Source organism: Cornus florida, unplaced genomic scaffold, assembly GCF_030987335.1.
Source record: "Cornus florida cultivar Cherokee Brave unplaced genomic scaffold, ASM3098733v1 CherokeeBrave_3.0.0_Hap2_Chr02, whole genome shotgun sequence".
NCBI lineage: Eukaryota > Viridiplantae > Streptophyta > Magnoliopsida > Cornales > Cornaceae > Cornus > Cornus florida.
In genome coordinates this window covers 17,697,074-17,720,229 of record NW_026775572.1, presented here as the reverse complement: position 1 = coordinate 17,720,229, position 23,156 = coordinate 17,697,074, and the positions used below count along the sequence as shown (strand labels likewise).

At 35.3% G+C, this 23,156-nt stretch overlaps 1 protein-coding gene across 1 annotated transcript; it reads left to right on the top strand.

The window, feature by feature from the left end:
• Positions 1-15,635: 15,635 nt before the first annotated feature.
• On the top strand, positions 15,636-22,529 carry LOC132293978 (uncharacterized). Its single transcript, XM_059791675.1, has 5 exons — positions 15,636-15,864; positions 16,936-18,342; positions 18,515-18,543; positions 20,346-21,212; positions 22,108-22,529. The coding sequence occupies exons 2-4, from the start codon at positions 17,010-17,012 to the stop codon at positions 21,099-21,101; spliced, it is 2,118 nt and encodes a 705-aa protein (XP_059647658.1). The 5' UTR covers positions 15,636-15,864; positions 16,936-17,009; the 3' UTR covers positions 21,102-21,212; positions 22,108-22,529.
• Positions 22,530-23,156: the final 627 nt, after the last annotated feature.

Sequence of the window (23,156 nt, the reverse complement as noted above, 5' to 3'; positions counted from 1 at the left end):
TTGTAGAGCTCCTGGCGGCCTCTGATGATCAATCTTAACCATCTGACAAGTACTACACTGAGAAACAAACAGAGCAATGTCCCTCTTCATACCTGCCAACCAAAACTGCCGCTTCATATCCTGATACATCTTGCCTTCTCCTGGATGAACAGAGAACTCAGAGTGGTGAGTCTCAGTCATCACATCCTTCCTCAAATTATCAGCAGAAAGTACCACCAAACGTCCATCGTACCTCAAGCATCCGTCAGTCCCAACCTGATAAAATGGAACCTCCTCAGAAGCTATCTCCGCAACTTTGTCGATACACTGCTGATCGGTGAGTTGTGCTTGTAAAACCTTGCGAATGATGGAAGGTGTAACCACCATGCAAGCCATAAAAGTGTCCGACAACTCATCTACATTCTTCAAAGCATTCCACTCAGTGGTGAATAAGGCAGAAAGACTACCAACAGGTTGGCGACTGAGTGTATCCGCCACCACATTTGCCTTCCCTGGATGATACTGTATAGAAAAGTGATAGTCTTTCACAAACTCCAACCATCTGCGCTGTCTCATATTCAACTCCCGCTGAGTAAACAAATACTGCAGACTTTTGTGATCACTAAATAATCTGAAGGACTCACCCAACAGATAATGCCTCCAAATGCGTAAAGCAAATACCACAGTTACCAACTCCAAATCATGTGTTGGATAATTAAGCTCATGAGGCTTAAGCTTCCAAGATCCATACGAAATCGGTCGCTTTTCCTGCATCAAAACACATCCAAGACCCTGCAATGAAGCATCCGTGTAGACCAGATACTCTATCCCACTTTGTGGGGTAGACAAAACCGGTGCAGAAGTCAACTTAGTCTTCAGCTCATCAAAAACTTTCTGACAATGTTCATCCCACACGAACCGTACACCCTTCTTAGTTAGATAAGTGAGTGATCCTGCTATCTTTGAGAACCCCTGGATGAACCTCCTGTAATATTCTGCCAAACCGAGGAAACTCCGAATCTCGGTAGGTGAAGTAGGTTGTCCCCACTCAACCACTGCTGAAACATTGGCTGGATCCACCGCTATTCCTCTTTCTGACACCACGTGACCCAGAAACTTCACCTCTCGTTGCCAAAATTCACACTTCTCAAACTTGGCATACAATCGGTGTTCACAAAGCGTCTGCAAAACTATCCGTAGATGTCCAGCATGATCGTCCTCAGACCTAGAATAGATCAAGATATCATCAACGAAAATAATGACAAACTGATCCAAATAGGCTTTGAAGACCCGGTTCATCAAATCTATGAAGACCGCTGGTGCATTAGTCAACCCAAACAGTATCACTCGAAGCTTATAAGATCCATATCTAATGAGAAACGCTGTTCTCGGAACATCCTGCTCCCTAACCTGAAGTTGATGACATTCAGACCGCAGATCAATCTTAAAAAAATAGGTGACTCCCTTCAAGTGATCAAACAGATCATCAATCCTGGGTAACGGATACTGGGTACGAATAGTAACCTTGTTCAACTCCCTGTAATCTATACATAAGCGGAGCGAACCATCTTTCTTCTTCACAAGTAGCACTGGTGCTCCCCAGGGTGAAGTACTCCTGCAAATGAAACCCTGGCTGAGTAGCTGTTGAATTCTGATCCCTCAGCTTTCGCATCTCCACCGGTGCCATCCCATACGGTGCCCTAGCAATAGGCGTAGTGCCCGGAGCAAAGTCTATCACAAAGTCGATTTTGTGACTGGTCGACAACCTTGAAATCTCTTGAAATACATCCGGGAAATCCTGTACAATTGGTATGTTATCCAATGATACAGTAGTTCCCCCTTCCGTTTCCTCCTCCACATGGAACAATAAGTGTTATTGGCCCCGCTAGAACGCGGCACAGCGATGACATACAATATCCTGACTAGGTATGGTAAACACAATAGACCTTTCCAAAACAAATAGCTTGAGCATGGCAGTGATAACCAATCCATCTCAAGTATCACGTCATACGTGTGCATGTCTAGGACCAAAAGATTTGCTAGAAATCTGAGTCTACCAATATCTAATGTCACAGGCCCATCTCTCACATTAAAATAAAATGGCAGTATTGCCTAACGGGGTAAAAATATCCTAAGGTCTATTGTATACGTGTGTCACCATCCAATCTATGAAAATCCTCCATTTTCGAATACTCCGTAGAGCAAAATACATAAGGTAAAACAAAATATTCCGCAATTGTCCCATTTTAGATTATTGTTCTATCTTGGGAATTCCTCCTTCCAAACAAACCTACCATATCGACTTACACACGTTCGTTTATAAACTCCTTGGTAATCGTCCTGTCTCAACACCATTTATTTACAAGCAAAAAGTTATTTGCCTGTCTAACCAATCACTCTACTGCGATAACCATTTATTAGCGCATCATATACATACCAATACAGTTTAAGAAAACCATATGCATAAAGAAAACAAAATACCATCACATAACACAATAAGGATAGCCAAAACCGCTAGTTCACTTTATTAAAACATCTTTGGATCATAAACTTCCAAAAGAAAATTATAAAATATCCTTTAGTAAAATACCAATGTATGTGATCAAATTCGTACCACTTTATTAAAATCTCCACTACTACTAGCAATAAGTATTACTCTAAACAGAGCCTTTCTCCTTGTGATCCGGTACCCTCCTGCTTGGACGGCCCGATATCATTCTCATCTAGGGCACTGCGTAGTAGTGTGACCGTACTCTCCATAAGCATAGCAAGTACCCCTAAAAGTACCGAATGGCTTCCTCTATTGGTTAGCCTGTGGCTGATCTCTTCCTGCAGGTGGTCCCCCATCTTGTTATCTTTGAGCTAACCCAGGACATTGGTTGGATGTATGCCCATCCTCTCCGCAGCCAAAACAATGAACTTGAACCGCAGTCTACACCACTGGTTCTGCCTCGAGTGTCCGCTGCACGGGTGACTGATTCTGAAATGCAGTTGCTACACCTGCAGCTACAGCCTGAGCAATGATGTACACTAACTGAGGAGAAAACTTTGGATTACTGTCGTGACTGTAGCCCCGATCCTGAGACCCCTGAGTCTGCTGTACATCTTCCTGCTCGGTACGCACCTGACTCCCTTTCCTCGGCTCCTTGTCCTGAAACCTAAGCAGTTGCTGCTGTAATACCCCTAATTTAAAAAGGATAGTCTCGGTATTATTTTAATAGTTTTAATTGCATTTAATTTTTTAGTTGTTTTCTTGGCTAATTGTTTACTTGTTTAATTGATTTAATTATTTGTTTAAATTGAATTGTATGTGATGATGTGTATTTATTTAGGAATTTAATTGTTTTATTTTATTTTTATTTTATTTATTTTATTTTTATTGGATATGGATAGTAGTAATTGACCAATCAATTGGGCTCCATGGACTACTTGGATAAGGGGTTTAGTGGGTACGGATGATTACCCATGTATATGTATATTTAATAAATAAATAAATAAATAAATAAATATATATATATATATATATGTTAGGAAAGTCCCTTTAATAATAATCTGATATATATATTATATATAAAAAGGGGTACACATAGATTATACGTAACATATATTTAGGTTACCTTTTTAGTATTTAAATTTTATTTTTATTTTATTTTAGTTTGTCTTGGAATGGGAAAAAGATTAGGGTTATTTTAGGTGCCTATAAATATATAACTATAGAATTGTGAAAGAGGTTATAAAATATATCACGTACTATATTTTAGAGAGAGAGAGAAAGAAGAGGAATGAAGAGAAAAAGGAAGAAGGAGGCTAGGGTTTTTATCAAATCCCTAAAGGCAAGTTTTAATTTTTCCCTTCTCCTTTGATTCATACCCTATGCATGCTAGATTAATTCTAGGGTTTCGTTTTTAATAATTAATTAGATCTAATTACATGAATTGGTTTGAGAATCATAAGTCATGTGTTTTAGTAATGATTTTGTAATGAACTTGTATATTTAATAAATTAATTTTACAAAGTCAGAATAATTTAGTTTTCCTGAAAGAAGCCCGCCAAATGAGGTGAAATTTGTTGTGGCGTGAATTAGATTTTTCCATTATGAAGTTTGTAATCAGATTGGGTTTTTGGTTCTAAAGTGAGGAATAATTGAAGCAATGATGATATAATGATTGTATTAAAGTAATTAATGATGGAAGTAATGATTGGTAATATGATTGATATAATAATTAATACAATGATTGTTATTATGATTGATATAATGATTAATACAATGATTGTTATTATAATTGATATAATGATTGATACAATGATTAAATAATGATTTATTTATTTTGTTTTGATTAAATAGTTTTGTATTAAATATTTTAATGTTAATTTGGTTAATGTTAGAATATTAAATTAATATTTGTTAGTTTTGATTAATGGATTTGAATTAAATATTTATTTAATTTAAATTGGTATGCATGATATAAGTTTACATGCTAAGGATGGAATTTAATTAATTTTGAAAGAATAAATTAATTAGATATTGCTGGATTAAATTATTTTAATCTATTGCTTAGATTTAAATTAATTTAATCAAAATATGGAGATGTACAATTTAGTTGAGATGCATTTTAATTTCGTGTAATGAAAAATTAAATGCATGATACTTAAAATTGATATTTTTGCTCAAGTAAATGTAAAGAATGTATATATGATTAATATAATGTTTATATGTAAATATTATTTACATTATCTTTGGATTGGAAACTTCTCTTTGGTTATGATGTAGATTAATGCACCATTATGGGATGGGGGCATATTAGGGACGGATTAACTTAAAAGTTAAGTCCTACCTATTTTTAATAAGGGAACGGATTAACCATAGTGTTAAGTCTTACTTATTCGTGTCAGGTCAACGGAATAGTTGGATGACATATTATTAAAATAATAATTGGATAGTTTTTTTTATTTTATGGTTGGATAGGACGGATTTTAAATATATAATTATACACCATGATATGAGCTTGAGTCTCAGGATCAGTGGTTAGGGTGCGTATATTGCCAGGGATGTGTAGCTAGATATAGCGTAGTTGTGTACCCTGGTAGGTCTAGGTACTCATGCCCACTATATGTGCGTTTTGCATGTTGCCTACTATTCAGGTTGAGACAACTCTATAGTCTAGTGAGGTTCCTTTAATGTGTATATATATACATATGGACTATTTAGTTATTGTTGAATTAATTAGGATGTGTACGTGTATTGGGTCTCTGTTTGGGATGTAATAGATTAGAACTTGTATGTGGGCCTGACCCACCATTATTTTTTAGGTGTTCGTCAGTTCCAGTCTTAGAGGTTGTTCGTGCCGAGCAGAGACAGTCATTCACTCTTCCGACTTTACGTAGGACTCGTCTTCATTAGTTACTTATTATTTTTATTTCGGTTCAGTTATTTCAGTTAGGATATTATTAGGGGTCCACAGGATGGATTCCCGAGTTGTAGTTTAATTAATTACTAGTATCCGAAGATTGGAGGATTTTATTATTGGATTTTTAATTATTATTTATTTGAGGATTTTAAAATAGGGATTTATTATTTAGTTTCCTTCAGCTTATTATTTATTTATTCTTTATTATTCTTTTTGTATTCAAATGCTTGTTTAAATATTAATTGTTTGATATCCCTTGTATTCTGTGCTCGGACTTGATCACCCGTGGCTCTAAAATTGAGGGGTATCACAGCTGCTCTTCATCTCTTTGCTGGCACCGTAGGTGATCGTGTCGCCTGCGTGCTGCTCTCCTTTGTCGACTATTCATGTTCTATCCTCTTCCAGCGTTAACCATACTGTTAACATAAAAAGACAGACATCAGTATGCTTTAAACCGAACGTAACGGAATACAATGAATCCTAAACTTAAGCTCTAAACAATAGAGTACGCTACACGAAAATCTTATACGATAGAATCCTAGAGATACTTGAACCTAAAGTGCTCTGATACCAACTGTGATACCCCTCGATTCTAGAGTCACGGGTGATCAAGTCCGAGCACAGATCCGAGGAATACCAAACAATTAATATGTAAAACGAACACAGAATACAAAACTGAATTTAAAAAGAAATAAATAATGTAGCTGAAAAGAAATCTAATTACAAAATCTTCAAAGGTTATTATTGTAAAACCAATAATCCAAAACCTCCATTTATTTACAACTCGGGAATCCATCTCATGGACCCCTAATAAAATCCCAAACCGAAGAGAAAAGAACTGAAACAAGTCCAAAGCTAAATAAAGAAAGTAATCCTACATAATCGGAGGAATGAATGCTTGTATCTGCTCTGCACATCCAAGCTCTAACCCTGGAACTGACGAACACCTGAAAATAAGAGAGTGGGTCAGGTCCACATGCAAGTCCTATTATATTACGATATATACATAAACCCGATACGCAGATACATCCTAGATAGACTCAACAATATCTAGAGTAGTCCATATATGTATATAATACACACTATAGGACGCTCACTAGTCCAATAGGTCTGTTTCAGCCTGAGTAGAGATACTATGCAAATCGCACATTACGTGGTCATGTGTACCTAGACAAATCAGGGAACAACACCTCTGTCCAGCTATTTATCCTACGCGATATACGCACCCTAACCATGGTCCTGAAACTCAAGCTCATACCATGACACCATAATATAGATATATAAAGTCCGTTCCAAGTGTGTCATTCAAAAGTTTTATTGACCTGACACCTAAGTATAAGTAGGACTTAACTTTTGTAGTTAATCCATCTTATTTCCATATAGGTAGGACTTAGTATTAAACTAATCCGTCCCTAAAATAGGTAGGTCTCAGTGTTTTGAACTGAGCCGTCCTTATTATGTCACTGTCCCATACCGGTGCATATCCATCCCTGTAAGTAAGACTTAACTTTTTATAGTTAATCTAACTCGCTCCAAGTTAGGTAGGATCTAGTGTTTTCACTGATTTACTATACCTGTAACGCTGTTTAATTATAGTTAAATAGAAATAAATTATATATATCAAAAGCCTCAAGTATCCGTAAGTAATTGAAATCTCCGACACAGTGAGAAATCTACAATTTTTCCCTAACTTCCACTTGTTCCAAACTTTAGTCCAATTATGAAATAATGATTTTACATCATCATACCAGTCTGTTACAGTCCTAGGCATTACTTAAACAATTTAAAACAAAACGCAAATACACTGCATAGCCCAAACAGCCCCTAAGGATAAAAAACTGGACCATTTAAGTGAGAGCAGGCTCTTTTAAAAATTGGAGCCTGCTTTAATTCACCTAGAGCCGGCTCTAGATCCTTAAGAGCTGGCTCCATTGCACCTAGAGCCGGCTCCACCTCAATGGGAGCCGGCTCCAATGGTTTTGGGAGCCTGCTCTCCCTCCCATGGCAGCCGTCTTCCGTTTTCAACTTGTCTCCTTCGACTCCGGTGATTTCCAAGCCTCTGTAATGTGTTTAAATTCTTGTTCCAGTGCTCAATTATCATTCCAGACTAATTATAAGGCAACTATATGCATCATTGTTTTCAAACAGGCAGACTTAAGCACAGGTAAACAACATGAACTAGTTAACAGAAAACTTAAAGAACTTGCAACACAGTTTCAACAAACGAGATTAATTACCAACCAAGTATGCATAAAAGATTTATTTAAGCATTCTTTTAAACCCTGGAGTCCATCTAACATGCACAGATCACAAGTTTAAGGGAAAGAGAAGAACAAAGACTTGCCTTTGAGTTTCAGTTTGAAACCCTAAACCGTCGTCTCTGAATTTTTCGACGAGATTCCCAACTGTTGTTCCACCTCTGTTGCTCATGGTTTCACCTACGAACAACCTCTCCTTCCTCCTTCTTGGTCCAACCTTGGTTTAGACCAAATCCTAGCCCTCCTCTCTTTATCTTCCTCTGTTTCTCTCAGTACTCTCTGTCTCTCTGTTTTACAGAATTCCTTTTAATTTTCTAAACCCTAAACCACCATAAGGTTTGTATTTATAGGTTTATAACAATAACCCTAACCATGTATAATTTGTGACAGAGCCCTAAGTCCAAACTTTAATCGGCCCAGGAAACTATACGTGAATTGTAATCTCAAGGTATAACTGTAACCTAAAAAGAATATTAACTTAATGTTTAACACCACAAGAAATATAGTAATTACTACCTACGTTTAAAAACAGAAAAATACAACTAATACCATTTGTAATTTAATTAAAATAATTCCATTAAAAATAATAATAAAACAACAAGTTAAACCAAGTAATTCACATAATCACCACCTAATTCAAGTAATGCAAATAAGTCAAAGAACAACCATTAAATCACACAAAATAAAACAAAACAAATCAATAAAATATACTTAAACAAAAAAAAAAAAATTAAATACCAGAACTATCCTTTTGAAACTAGGGGTATTACAGTTGGTGTTTTTTATGGTTGTGGTGTTGTTGCAACAAGTATGACTTTGCTCGTATGTGTTTTTTTATGGTTGTGCATCATTTACAGCTAAGTTAGTAAATGCAATTCTGAGGCTATACTTGTAGGGACCCGTACTCGTTATGGCGTGCATCACATATTAATTTTTGGTCTAATTGTACTGAAATGGGTAACCAAGTTATATAACAGCGGATTTGAAAAGGTAATGTAACTTGACATGCTATTTGCGTAACAACATTTGTTGTGATTTCAATTACTTGCGATTGTTATTGACAGTTGTGTATAATTTACAGTTGAGTTGTGTTATTCATGTTTTTGCATCAATTGTAATTAGGCTAATAAATGTCACATTATTGGGTTCAATTTGTGGGGGCTATTGGACCAGTCCAGATGACCAAGACCAGATGATGTGGTAATGATATTGTCATTTGAGTGGATCCCACACTAATTTTGAGTCCAGTGATGTGTAGGTGAGTCTTCAAGTTATGTCGCCCAATTGTACAATTTAATAAAATTATTTTTTCATCTTGAACACCTATATACCAACGATTATGATTAGATAATACCAAATAAAGTTTAAAAATAAAATCCAACGTATAAAATACTATCAATTAGACCGTTAGATTAGAAAGTACAACCAAATCTATCAAATATCAATAATCACATTGCAATCCTATCGATAGTTAGACACTTGTCATTTGTTCAAATAATAAAATAATTTTATAATTATGAACATTACCATGAAGTCTCGGCCGGACAAGTGTCCAGTAATGTCGGTGTGTCCAAAATTATTTTAGATTATGGACACGACATGAAGTGTCGAACATCTGTCCAAGAATGTTTATCACAATATATATATATATATATATATATATATATATATATATATATATATATATATATTTATTTATTTATTTATTTATTGAAAAGTAATTCAGTCTTATGTTCTATGTAAAGTTTTTCCCACTAGTGGGTGAAGCCTAGTGGTACTTCCTTATTTGCAAGAGAGGGTTTAAGTTTCCATAAGAGTAAATGTGGGTGTGTGAGTGTGTTTTTTCTTAAGATGCGAACTTTTTCTCCTTACAAATCACGAAAAAAATTTCTCCTTGCAAAGTAATCTAACATCATTGTCAAGCAAATCCAACGGTGGAAGGAATCCAATATTGAGTTTCTGTGGCCTTGTTGTAATTAATACTATGCATAGAGAGTAAAATTTTCCATGCAAGATTTCCTTACATAATTAAATTAAAATTTTAACTTCAAGTTTAACAGCATACCAAAAGTGGGTGAGCATCTAATGTAACGACCCGAACCCGAGAGTTTGAATCGCTAACCAGGTCTTTATCCAAACTCGAGGTCAACTAAGGGCATTACCTTCTTTTCCTATGTTGATACATAATACGATTAATAACAATAAAGATAATGATGGGATCATAGTCATAAAATATGTCAAAAACAGTCCATTAACCTGTCAAAACCTGTAGAGGAGCGTCGTCCGCCACTTCCCTTTCGTATCCTGAAAGTTAATAATGGGGTGAGCTTAAACTCAATAGGAAGTGTCTAAGACACACTTCTTATGATCCCGTGAATCTACGTATAGAATAAAAGACAAGAGAATGGAATTATACTATACCGGAGATGTAAACCATAACCGCAACATCCAATATAAACACAAATGTCATCCAAGTCATAAAATCATCATGTATGCCGATGAAGTGTATGCCATGCTCATGTCGCTCCCCATTTCCGAAACATTTCCGTTTCAACTTCTAAATCGTTAGTGTAATCCAACCCAAGGCACCTCCAAGGCGTCACGAGGGAGGGGTTGGCTAGTTTTCCCCGACCACATGGCACCACTATGGCGTCTGTTGACCTTAAGGATTTCATCCAATGACAATCTAGTTGTTTTGATGATAACAAACCATTAATGGTGTTTAAGGATTAATGTTCACATTGAGTATTATAGATGACTTATATTCAAAGAAGAACCTCAATGAAGATCATAAAGACCATTCCAAGTATTCCATTATTCAAGATCACATTAAGGAAATAAATGGATACAAAGAAGAGTTGAAGTTGCAAAGAAAGATAACTTGGACTACAATGAGCAAAAAAGCAACTCAAAGGAAGAAAGAAAGCAAGACTACCTCAAAGCCTAAAGATCATGAACAAAGCTTGAAGAAAAGGGTAGATAGGATGATGAGTGTTTAGGATTCAATGTCAAAGTATTTATGAATCCATTTGAAGCTCATCTCTATAGGACCATGTATATCATATCATCATTCATATGCTCCTATATCCATTAGCAATAGACTATGCACTTCATTTATATATAATTGTCATATGGAGTCTTTGTTAAAGAGTGAGTTAGTTCAAGCTTGCATAAGCTTTGAAAGAACTCAACACTTGAGCTAAATTGCAAGGACCATGCACATCAATTACATCATTCACTTTGGTCTATAGAAAGTAGAGTCTAAGGCTTAGAACTTAATTACTCATCTCTAAAGCCTTAGTAAAGGACATTAGGACCCTAGTATGCACTTGATGAAAAACTGTCTTTCTGGCAAAGTATGAAAAATGGCTAAGTGTGAAAAATGAATTTTTGAAATAATGATTATTTCAAAATAATTTTTCCCGGTAATAACTCTTTATACTTCAAATAGCCTAAACTGATTTTATGGGATTTTTTCATCAATTCTATATTAGTCTACACAATGATTCATTTTTACGAAAACTGTCAGAAATCCAAATTTGTACTAAAACTGAATTTCTACATTTTGATTTAGTTGGATTTCAATTTTCTAGTATTTTTTATTGAATCCAAATGTACTTCTTTATTTACATTGTAAACTTAAAGTAAATGAACATATAAATTAAAGTAAAGACATTTACTTAAACGTTTTCAATTGAAATAAGCTGTGTGCAGATGTCCTGTACTGAAAGTCCTAACTCAACACATACGTCGACCGGTTTATGCTATACGTCGACCGGTTTTTGTCGGATCTGCAGATTTCAAACTGCAACGGCTCTATTTTCCTCGACCTTTGTGCATTCATCTTCTAACAGCTATATTGAGCTTGCAAACTCTATAAATAGAGTGGGGAAAGTCTAAATAAAGAAGTGACATCATTTGAAAGCCTTCACATTGCATTAAATAGAGTTTTTGTTCTCAAATCTTCTCTTCATCTCTCTCATTCACTATTATTCTATCTTGAGAGATTTAATTAAGCACTAAAAGGCTTTTGCTCTTGCTTGAATCTTCATAGAGTTTTTGCTCTATTATACACTTGAGAGATTATAAGAGCTTACATTCTTCACTTATATCATCTTCTCTCATTCATTTCATTCATAGAGTTTGAGCTTCACTTATATTCATATATACTCTAGTTGAGAGCTAAAGTTTGTACATTAATCTTTGAGAGATATTTCTTGTGAGCTTGCACTTGTATATCTATCTTGAGAGAAAGATTCAATCTTGTATTTCAATTACAATCTTTTCTACAAACTTGTAAGGGTTGGTGTGACCCAAAAGAAGCCTAGGAGAAGGGTGTTCTCCAAGCAAGGAAAAGAAGCAAGGTCTTGCTTCATGTAAATGTTTGTTCTCCACCCATAAGGAGAATCCATAGTGGATTGGGAAGTCTCAAGAGGAGTCTTGAGCCGAGGAGTAGGAGTTTCCGAACCTTGCAAAAATTGTCGTGTTATAGTTTGCAATTTCTCTTCCCTTATCTCTTTTACAATTGTGCTACAAATTGTTTACTTTCATATCTTGATTTCATATGTTGATTATTGCACAATAGGTTATCTTGTTGATTAGAAATTATATTTCTATAATTTGCGAAATATGGCCATTGACTCTATTCACCCCCCTCTAGAGTCAATTTTTGGGCAATAGCGTCGTCTGGGTAGCTCAACCACACCAGAGTCTCTCTTTAACCCCCTCTAGATCACACTAACACCACGAACCACTAGGCGTCTCCTAGACGTCCGGTTTTCACAAACACTTTCGAAAACGTTTTCCTAAAACAATTTCATTGGTTGAAAAAAAAAAAATACTTTTCCCCATTTTTTTTTTCCTTTCCCAATGGATGCATGAATGCTTCATGCTTCACAATTTACCATAATTTTCACATTATTAAACCTTAACAACATTTCATAATAAGAATAATTTTTCATGAATTTATAGCATGCTTTAAGTCAACAAAATTTCTACAGTTACACATATTACACAAGGACATAATCACAAAAGTATACTTTTCATATCCAATCAACAAATCATACGCACATATATTATTTACACACAACACACATAGAGATACACATCATCTATCTAGCATCATGGCAATTTTTCAAGAAAAATTTATAATAAATTCCATACATTCCATCTACATCACGATCACATTATTAAAGGGAAATTTTAACATTTATTTTCATAATTTCAACATCACTTTTCTTAACAATTAAAAATCACGGGGCATCTAAAATATCAATACTAAGCATGTATCTTCACTACCAAGTATATAATCATAATCATAGGTTCAATTAATACATATAATACATCCATCACCTTAATTACATACAATCATAACAACATAGGCAAAATTGCTAAAATCAAACATGCTTATAATCAAATTAAAGGGGGAAAATTCACAAAAGATTAAAGAAAACATGAATTAGAACACCCCTACCTCACTTAGATGCAAAAACCCCCAAATAGGTCAAAAAATTCAAAATTCCTATGGTTGGCCAAATGAGGAATTGTTTGTATCAACACATAGATTTTACCGTGGACTCCATTTTGCCGCAAACGGCAACCAAAAATTCCAAGGGATGAGAGACTAATTGAAAATGGAAGCTTTGATGGATAAAAGAAAAAAAAACGAACCAAGAATGAGAGAGAGAAAGAGAACCTGCAGGAAAAAGAGAAATGAGAGACCAAATTGTGGTCTCATGGCCACCAAATAAACTAGTGGTGGGTCCCACCACTTCCAATAATCTTTTCCTTTAATATAAATACATATATATGTATATATATATATATATTTATATAAATCGCAAACATTACATCTGACTTCATGTTTAACCACGTGCATCCTATGTGCTAGAGGTGGGAGAGTTGTGTGTCCCATATCGTCTGGTGTTGAGGAATGGTTGTTGGCACTTATATGCATAGTCACTCATGTAGATACGTTTTAAAAATTGTATAGTACTGTGTAAAGTGAACAATATCTATTTATACTTTTTTCGAATGTCACATTAGCCCATTTAGCTAATATGGCTCTTTATAAATATAACCACTCATTTTGGCTAGTATGGTAATAAAAAATATAGTTATCTATACATGGGACCCATTGTTGTGTAAGAGAGAAGAAAAATAGAGTGGGCCCATTTTCAATGGCAAAAAAGCTATTACCTGCAACTAGCTGGATTGCTAAGAGATATGTAAGGGCTGTTTATTGCCAATCCCATATTGGGCATATTGCTGACCCATTTCTCTTACCGACTGGTAGTAAGTCCACTACACTGGTTGGCATTAAGGAAGTGATCAGGAGGATTTAAGGTAAGCTCTATGTACTGACGAATGCAGGGGGGCTCTGGTGGGCTTTAGCCCCCCCTCCCCCACCCCCACCCCCACCCAAAAAAAATAAAAATAAAAATAAATACTATAAGTAATTTTAGCTCAGCAAATTTTTTATTTTTTGTTTTTTGTAATCCTAGCCGACTCCAAAATATATTAGCCCACCCCAGAATATATTTCTGAATCCGCCCTTGGCTCCATGATGATATAAGGTGAACTGCATTTGGATGGTTTAAGGCAACAAAATGCACTATGTCATTTAGTTGGAAGGGGTAGTGAGGCCTTAGGAAACGTTTATCCCAAACATGTCACATTGGCTTATACTCCAGGATAATGAAATGCAACCTGATTGGAAGGGGCAATGGGCAATGAGTCATTGAAAAACGTTGACTTTTTCCCACAAGTGCATGACCCGTGCTACTAGTGGTGGGAGAACACATCTAGCTTGTGAAAGGAATAAGGGCGGATCCAGCATTTCTGAATAGGGTGGGCTAACTTTGGATTGGGCTAATTTAGGGTGGGCTACCATTATTATTATTATTATTATTTTAGGCTGGGCTTAAAGTAGAAATTTTTCTTTTAGGGGATGGGCTAAAGCCTACCTTCGCTTACCCCTGGATCCGTCTTTGGAAAGGAATCCAACAAAGTTAGGTTAATACCTATGATATTATATAATATATATTTTTATTTTTATTTTACACAAATAAAGTAAAACCTTGTATTTATAAGAATTACAATATATATATATATATATAATATTTTGGATTCTTAATGTTGCTCGGGTTAATAACAATTTTGTCAAAATCTCGGCCAAAATTAATTCGGGCTCTAAAGTTTAAACCAATCCCTAATCCCATGATCTCAAAAAAACCTACCACTAACAATGTTTAATTTGTATCCCTCTAAATCATTTCATTTAATTTATTATTCTTCAAATATTTATACCAAACACAATGATTTTCAATCGTTACTTTTCTTGTCACACTGGCCTAAAACTTTCCATCCTCTTGTTTAATAGACTCTATTCCTATTTTTGTATCGAACCAGTGATATACAACTATATTATTTCGATATATACTTGAGTTTGAAAAGTTTCTTGGCAAGCTTACTAATCGAGTGACATGGTAACTACTAATTACAACAATTGAGATATTTATTTTTAAAATATATTTGTTAAGGAAAATAGTACTGAAACAGGGGTTTTTTTTTTTTTTTTTTTTTTTTTTTTTTTTTTTTTAAGTAATTAGTAGTTACCATGTCTCTCGATTAGTAAGCTTGTCAAGAAACTTTTCTTATTGGCAAGTTGACATCCAGATAAAAAATGGGGTATTAAAAAAAAAAAAAAACTAACAGTACTATTTTCCTAAACAAATATGTCTTAAAAATAAATATCTCAATTGTCTTGTACGGTCCACATCTTTCAAATTATAAATGAATAAATAAATTATATGTAGGTATAAAATAAATTAAAATAAAATATTTATAATATAAAAAAAAGACAACTGCGAAAAGTGCACAGAACTGGCCCCACATGAGATCGGCTTAGTAATTATCCATAGAACGATGGCTGAGGAGAATAGCATAGCTCGGCTTCATATGTACGGAGTATATATACTACTTACTTTCTCTATGCATACACAAACCTATACTTCATGTATATCTCCAAACTCACCTTAACCACAAATCGCCCAAGACGATGAAGAAGGTACAACTTTAACTTCTCTCTCTCTCTCTCTCTCTTTCTCTACAACACAATCTCTGAGAACTCCGATCTATTTTCCTCCCTTGGATCCGTGTTTCGATCCGCCGACTCAAAGATCGATCGTTGCTCAAATCTCATTCGAGTAAGATCAGAGGTAATTTGAAGTTAGAATCGAATTCAATTTGTATGGATATGTTTATGTCACATATACACAAACACATATAGTTTAATAGGTTTTGAAAATTTTTGTTTTGTTGCGATGAATATTTGAATTTTCTATGTCTGTTCACAACATTTGTACTTATACTTCATTTCCTCATTAGTCTACACTTATTTTGTTTATCATCTACTACTTGTTGAGATTATAGATATCCTGTTTATAAATTCATGTAATTCAACTTATAAAAAAAAAAATAATAATTTATTTTCTTGGACTCTCTATGCGGCAACCACTTTTGCTTCATGTTTTTTTTGTTGCGGATGGTGTGCTGTACGGAAGCAAAACATGATTTGAACACTACAGTGATGAACATACCCAAAAAAAAAAGAAAGAAAAAAAAAAGAAAAAAGAAAATTGACCGTTTTAAACTAGTCATTTTATTTTTCAAACTTGTTGCACTTTTTTACCAAACATGTTTTTATATTTTTTCTTCCAAAAATTTTACAACAAATTTTACATTACCAATCATGCTTCCAATCACTATTGAACACACTCCACAATAAAAAAATTGTTTTTGTTTTGGATGAAAACAAAAACTCAAAAGGCTTCTGGTTACCAAAAGGCCCTATGTAATTATTATTATTTTTGTTTTTATTTTATTTTTGTCAATTAAAGATTATAGAAATCCTGTTCATAATTTATTTTGCTCAAAATTCATGTAATATATTTTCTTGGACTCGCTTTTCGATATGGCTAAGCAATTTTATTAGTAGAATCGGTAAAATCATGCCATGGTGTATTTTATTTGAAGTATTGTTTTTACTGATTTTCACTGCTTTTGTTATCCGATCCAGAGGTTTGAGTTATTGGAAGAAAAGTTATTGGGATTACTTTTAATATATGATAATCATTTTTGTCCTAATTGGGACTTGAACCCTCAACCTCCTCTTTGCTAGTTGGAGGAGAATACAACTCAAACTAGTGCTTCTTGGTAAAGATTTTATTACCTTACACATCATATTCAAATTATTGATGAAATTATGCATTTTGGATACTTTTTGATAGGTGAAAATTCAGGAACTCCACATAAACCTCTGGGGTGGAAGTAATTATACTGAGGTCACAGAAAAGGACTCATCATGCCTGATCATATTGTACAATCATATAATGATGATGATGGGAGTGCTGGGCAATCTATGCATTCTTACCAATCTGTTTGGATGGCACATTGGATGCGAACAAGCTGCACTACAACACCTCAGGTTCATAATTTTTTGCCTCCTCATCGTGAGAACAAGGAAAATGATTATGATGTCAAGAGACCACAATTTTTGGGTGGGCTAGAGATAGCATCTGGCATTTCTACATCCGCCAAGAGATTTAGAGAACGAACTGAAGCTGGAACTGTTAAAATCATGAATGAGAATCTGACAACAGGTTCAAAAAACTTGATAAATCAAAGATTAGATTGCCAACCCTTTCCAGTGTTCAATCTTGGTCTAAGTAGTTGTAGTAGTTCGGCTCCAAAGAATGATCAAGACTCTTCATGTCACAGGCTAGCAGTAAGGCCTCCTCAAATCGACCACAACTCCAAGCACAATAAGGCAGGCACAAGCAATTTTCCTTTGGTACTTGCAGTGGGGCCTCCTGCGACAGAAGCCACATCAAGAGAGTTTTATTTCAAGTCTCAAGGTATCCCTCAAAATCCCATTGACCAGGCAAACTCTCATAAATTTCTTGGAGATAGCAGCTTGGCTGTTGCAAGGCCTTCTCCAGGGTCATCTTTCATATGTAGACAAGTAGAAGATAATCAACTAACCTCTGCTTTAGCATCCAAAGAACACTTCTCAAATGCTAATTGCACAATTTTGGAACATGAACGGTGTAACTATCGCAGCCATTCTACATTTTTGTTTTGTGAGAGGACGATGGATAACCACAAATCTGGAAACTCTAAGACTTTTAACTCACCCATGTCTTTACATGACAGTAATTATCATTTACCAGTGTTGGTTGGAGAGCAGTACCAGAAGATGCATAATTGGAAGATGCAAAATTCTTCAGGAATTGGACTTTTTCCAAGCCATAGCAGTCGTCTAAAGGATGATGTGGAGACTACGAGACCGTGCACCACTGCGAATTCTGTTGATGGACTGCCTGGAGGTCCTACCAAATTTTCTCAGACAAAGCACAGCCGGTTAATAACAGAAACTGAGGTCAGCTTGTCTAAAGAAAATCGAATGTTCAGAGAGTCAAGGGTGTCTACCAAATTCAGTGAGCTTCTCAGTTCACCTCCTGTTATTGGTCAGGATCAACAAGGTGTGAAGCTTCAACCTCCAGCCAGCTCCACAGATGGTGAAGGAAAAGAAATTGTAAAAGATGTAAAAGCTTCTGAAGCTTGCTTAAAGAATGAATCATCCACTGAAACTGACACCATGGACATGGATGCTTTCAAGGACAACCATATTTCGGGTATGTATTTTCATTTTAATTCTATGACATCTTTTTGGGATTAGTTTAAGCCCATTTTCCATAATGTTAATAGGAGAGGTTTCTGGTTCATCATGGAGTTAGGATGAAGAATTGGTCATTGTTTTGCCTATTGGTCTCTGAGTTAAATTGTTTCCCTTTTTGACTGTCACAGGTGATGATGATTCTTCCCCATCAAATAAAGTAAGTCCTGCTGTGCCTTTTATTCTTTTAAATATATATCCTGTTGACAAATTTGTAAAGTGGATTTCTCGATTAGTTCTCAGACTTCCTGCATATTGAATATCTCCTTTCTTTTGCCCATATGTGCATGGGTGCCTTTTTGAGGTTTATTTTCAAATGACTGATCTATTTGTGGATGCTGTTATTTCTCACAAAGGTGGTGAATGCTCAAGGTAAACTAAAGGGAGAAATACGATCACATGATTTTGTATAGATATTTGGTGCAGTTTTGTTTTCTTCTTTTTTCTTCCTGGGGTGTTGTATTACCTTTTAATTCCGTTAAAGATAAATGCAAGAAGTTTGTTGGGGGCTTTAGATGGTGAGATCACAGTGTGGAATATTTTTTAAAGTTAGACCCAATCATTCAGGTTTTGCTCTATACATCTCTCCCTTGACAACTTATTCAGCTGATTAATGTCTCTTGGCTAGACGTACTGCCCCGCATGAACATGATTTCCCAGGCAGACAGTTGGGAATGGTTCTATAGTGTGCTAAAAATTAAGACGATGATAGTGTACACTTAATTTTCCTCTTAAATTAAATACTTGCTGTGCATTTGGGAATAATATTTGCATCTCCTTTGTCAGTTAAGATGGTATTTTAATGGATATTTTCAAGGATGAGCCTTTTCTTTCTAAAGTTCTATTTTATTTTTTATTTAATTTTTTATCACCAATATTTTAGGAGGCATTTGAGCATTGAAATGGAAATTGAGAAAATACTTGAACTTGAATGATGCAATTAAAATTTTACTGATAAATCTGGAAAAAAGGAAAAGAAGTTATGGATGCTACTATGCTTGTTCCATTTCATTATATTCCTTTTGGTTACTTATTTATTTATTTTTTATTATTATTATTTTGCAATGATTGCAGTTGCCCACTTTTTAGCTAATTTCAATCTGGGAAACAGCAATAATGGTTGTGCTATCAAAATTGTCTGTAGTGTGGACAGGGACATGCTGGCTGATATGGGATTGCAGAAAATAGATCTAAACGAGCTGAACCCTTTGTATGCTAAATGACATTCTATCACATCATGTCTGTTTGGTGGTGATGTATGATCTCCTGGGAAAAAAGTTTAGTTGTTTTGGGAGCGACATAAGTAAATATAATAATAAAAGAACCAACCACCCACAAAACAAAAAGGGGGGGGGGGGGGGGGGGGGGGGGGGGGGTGGGTGGGGAGGGGGATATGTCCACATTATTACTGATTCAAGGTGGATACTTCCCGACTTTACCACCCTTACTTCCCAGAAAATGCAAAGACCATATAAGAACTAGGAAGTGAAAAGGTTTCCAGAATTTAGAAAGGCGTCCACATTATTTATGTACATGCTCAAATTTTTTCTTGATATAGAGTACTCGAGTAATGAAGTTATCTCAAGACCATATCATTCTATCAATTTTAGGAGTAGGCATTTTTGTCTGCCTTTAGCTGCTCAATATCCCTGCTTATTCTTAAACATTTCCTCTGAAAAGGTAAATTTAGAATTCTAACAATCTAAATTCTTCCATATTATCTGAACTTTGTTGCCTAATGAATCGAGTTAGCCCATGCCATTCCTGTATTCAACAATCAATTAGATGTATTGTTGTGTGAACAGATCACTGTGCTGTTTAACTATTATTGGTTGTCCAATTTCCTTGGATCTCTACTGATCATTATATGCAGGAATTGAAAGGAAATAAATGTAAAGTTATTCATGCCCCAAAATTGGGGAAGTCATTAATAATAGTCATGACCAGTTGTTGATTTTGCAGGACATCAAGGTGGGCCCAGATCTGTCGTCTCAGGCTACAATTGATGATTCAACTGGAGGAGAAGTTGGATGCAAGCGGCCTATCACCATGTTACCTGATATAAATGAAGAACTTCCTTCTTTTCCAGCTGCTGTAAGCACAATGGACAACGGGGAGCCAAGCTCCGCCAGAACTCAGAGTTTGGATGCGGAACACCTCCTTGCCCATGCCGAGCAGTTCAGTAATTCAAAATATATCCCTCTCACAGGCAGTATGCTAGGACCTGAGCCTACCAGCAGATGGGTTAAGCGTCTGAAGCCAATTGCTTCAGATTCTTTTGCCCTTGGTACTAAGAGCACAAATCTGGGAGAAGCCACATCCCATGAAAAAGCAAAAAAGTTCAACAGAATTATGAAAGGCAACATAAGTAGCTCAGAAATGATTTTGGGTACATGTCATGACAAAGAATCGATGGTGCTAGATCAGACTGCCACGTTATTGGGGGATGGTGAGTCTTCTTCGATAAACAAATCAAAAGCAGGCCGAGATGCAATGCTTTCACATTTTTGGATCCAGAGGTGGTGTCACAATGCAAACCTACAAAAGAAGCCTAAAGCAGTGGCGGTTTGTGAGCCACAAAGTTCAAAGGTGCCGTTTGACGAGCTTCATAAGAAGCAGTTTCCAAGCATTGCTGCTATGGCCTTAATGGGGAAGGCCATGAGTTGTTTTCAACCATGTGAGTTCCAGAAGAGGGGTTCTTTTATAGTTTGGAACTAATAATGCCGATTCTCTTGGGAGTCAATATTTGATAAGGATAAGAAATGCTTTTGCCATTGATCACTCGAATCGATGGCAGTTTGTGGAGTTCAAAATCCCCCATTTTGCGTTGTAAGTATTCTGCCTTTTTCCTATTTTGTCCTGTGTTTCTTCTGTCAAGGAATAGGTTTTTTAGGTGGCCAGTGCGGAAAGTTCCAGATCGCCTTGTTTCTTAAACAGGCCACTTAGGTAGCAAGTGAAAAACAGTTTAAAACCAATAGCATTTCTTAAACAGGTCACTTAGGTGTCCTTTGCAACATCAATAGCATTTCCTTTGAAAAACAGTTTAAAACCAAAGTTTGGTTCCCTCTTTTACATAATAAAATAATATGTTTTTGTATATAACTCACAAGAATGCATGTAACTTACAAGAATGTAACGATAAGAAAATTCTTAAAACTAAACCATAATGCATTTAACTTGCAAGAATGAAACGATAAGAAAATTCTTAAAACTTAATTAGTTGCATATTAGTTAAATTTCTTTGAAGGGTGTGCCAAGTGATGGTGAAACAGCCAAAAAAAATAAAAAAGGGTAGATAGCTTTGTAGGTTGATTTAATCAAACCATTAACCAGCCATATTTTGGGGGCTTAGGTGGTGTTTAAAGAATTCCCAATATGGAAGAACAATATGATTCACTTCTTTCCCTCTTCCCCTTCCCCCCTTAAATGTACATTACTGAAACCATTCACATGACCCTGCATCATTCCATGAAGTTTAGTATTTTATTGTATTTATTTTTATTTTTATTTTTATTTTTAAGTTCAAGTTTATTTTGGGCCGTGGATGTATTTCTTTAGGAAACCCCAGTAGGAGAGATCAGTAAAGGTGCTATTTGACATGGTATAAACCTTGAAGGCTTGCTATTTGTTCTATAGTTTTTGACATTTTTGCGATGCCTGCCGTTTCTTGGGAAAAGACTTTGATGTCATATGATCTGACAAATTATATTGTTGCGATGGACAGGTACTATATGCATGTAAATCTAAATGCTTGCATGAAAGGGTTTGAGTTTTGGCATTATCGCTCCATACACCTAAGAGTTGGGAGGTCCAACAAGCGAAGAGTGAAAAAATGAACAGTATGGTGACATGTTTTCTTCAAGACTTTGGGACGCCATAAACAATTCCCTGCAACTTCTGGATAATGGAGACTACGCCCAACTTTGTGCTTTCATTGTTTATACCTAAAGCTGCATGTCTAGCTTAAGATTTTATCATCCCTTTTGATTCCTCTTTCTGTATTATATTGCTTTGCATATTTTGAATTTGTATGAGCAACTGAATGTCTTTGTTGTCTTTGTCATAAACATCTAATTCTGAGAACTGCAAGAGACGTAAAACTTATCACTGAAAAGAATGCGAATCTTGACCTAGAGTTCCACTGTACAGCTGACCTTGGCATCTTGAAGCACTTTTCCGGATAGGTGACAAAAGTTCTACTCATCATGGTTTATGTAAGCATAGAGTATGGTGGTAAAAACAAAATTGCTTATCCAAATTTAGGCCTATAGCATGTTTAGGACAATAGATATTGGTTTGAAATAGTTCATAACATATCAGATTTTTTTGTCCATACACTTGTTACCAAATTTGTGATATTGTGAATTTTAGTATTGTAAAGGAGGAACTAAAGTAAGTTTTTGAAAATTTCAAAACAAATTTTCGTTACCAAACATGGTTTTAATTTCTATTCAAAGCATGCCGTGCTTGTTTTACCAATTCAACTAATGATCAAAGGAATGGTAAAAAAGGCAATTACCATCCATGTGTCGCAAATATATATGATTTTGGATTGTGAAGGAGCTACTTAACCCGAGAAGAGAAGTGGAGAAAAAAAAAAATGCTGTCGAAATCATATTCTCCAAGAACTTTAGCTTAAATCGTAAAATGGAAAAATAAAATAAAATAAAAATCTAAATACATCATCTTAAACCCATTATACTAGGGTATATGCATATAGAAGAGGAACTGCATATCAGCAAATTACTCTGAAAAGTTAGCAGCTGTTCAACA

What these genes read in the sequence shown, in the direction of transcription:
- LOC132293978 (XM_059791675.1), top strand. Translation starts at nt 17,010, where the DNA reads ATGCCTGATCATATTGTACAATCATATAATGATGATGATGGGAGTGCT. An exon ending in CAAGGACAACCATATTTCGG is followed by an intron (nt 18,343 to 18,514) that starts GTATGTATTTTC and finishes TGACTGTCACAG; the next exon opens with GTGATGATGATTCTTCCCCA. An exon ending in ATTCTTCCCCATCAAATAAA is followed by an intron (nt 18,544 to 20,345) that starts GTAAGTCCTGCT and finishes TTGATTTTGCAG; the next exon opens with GACATCAAGGTGGGCCCAGA.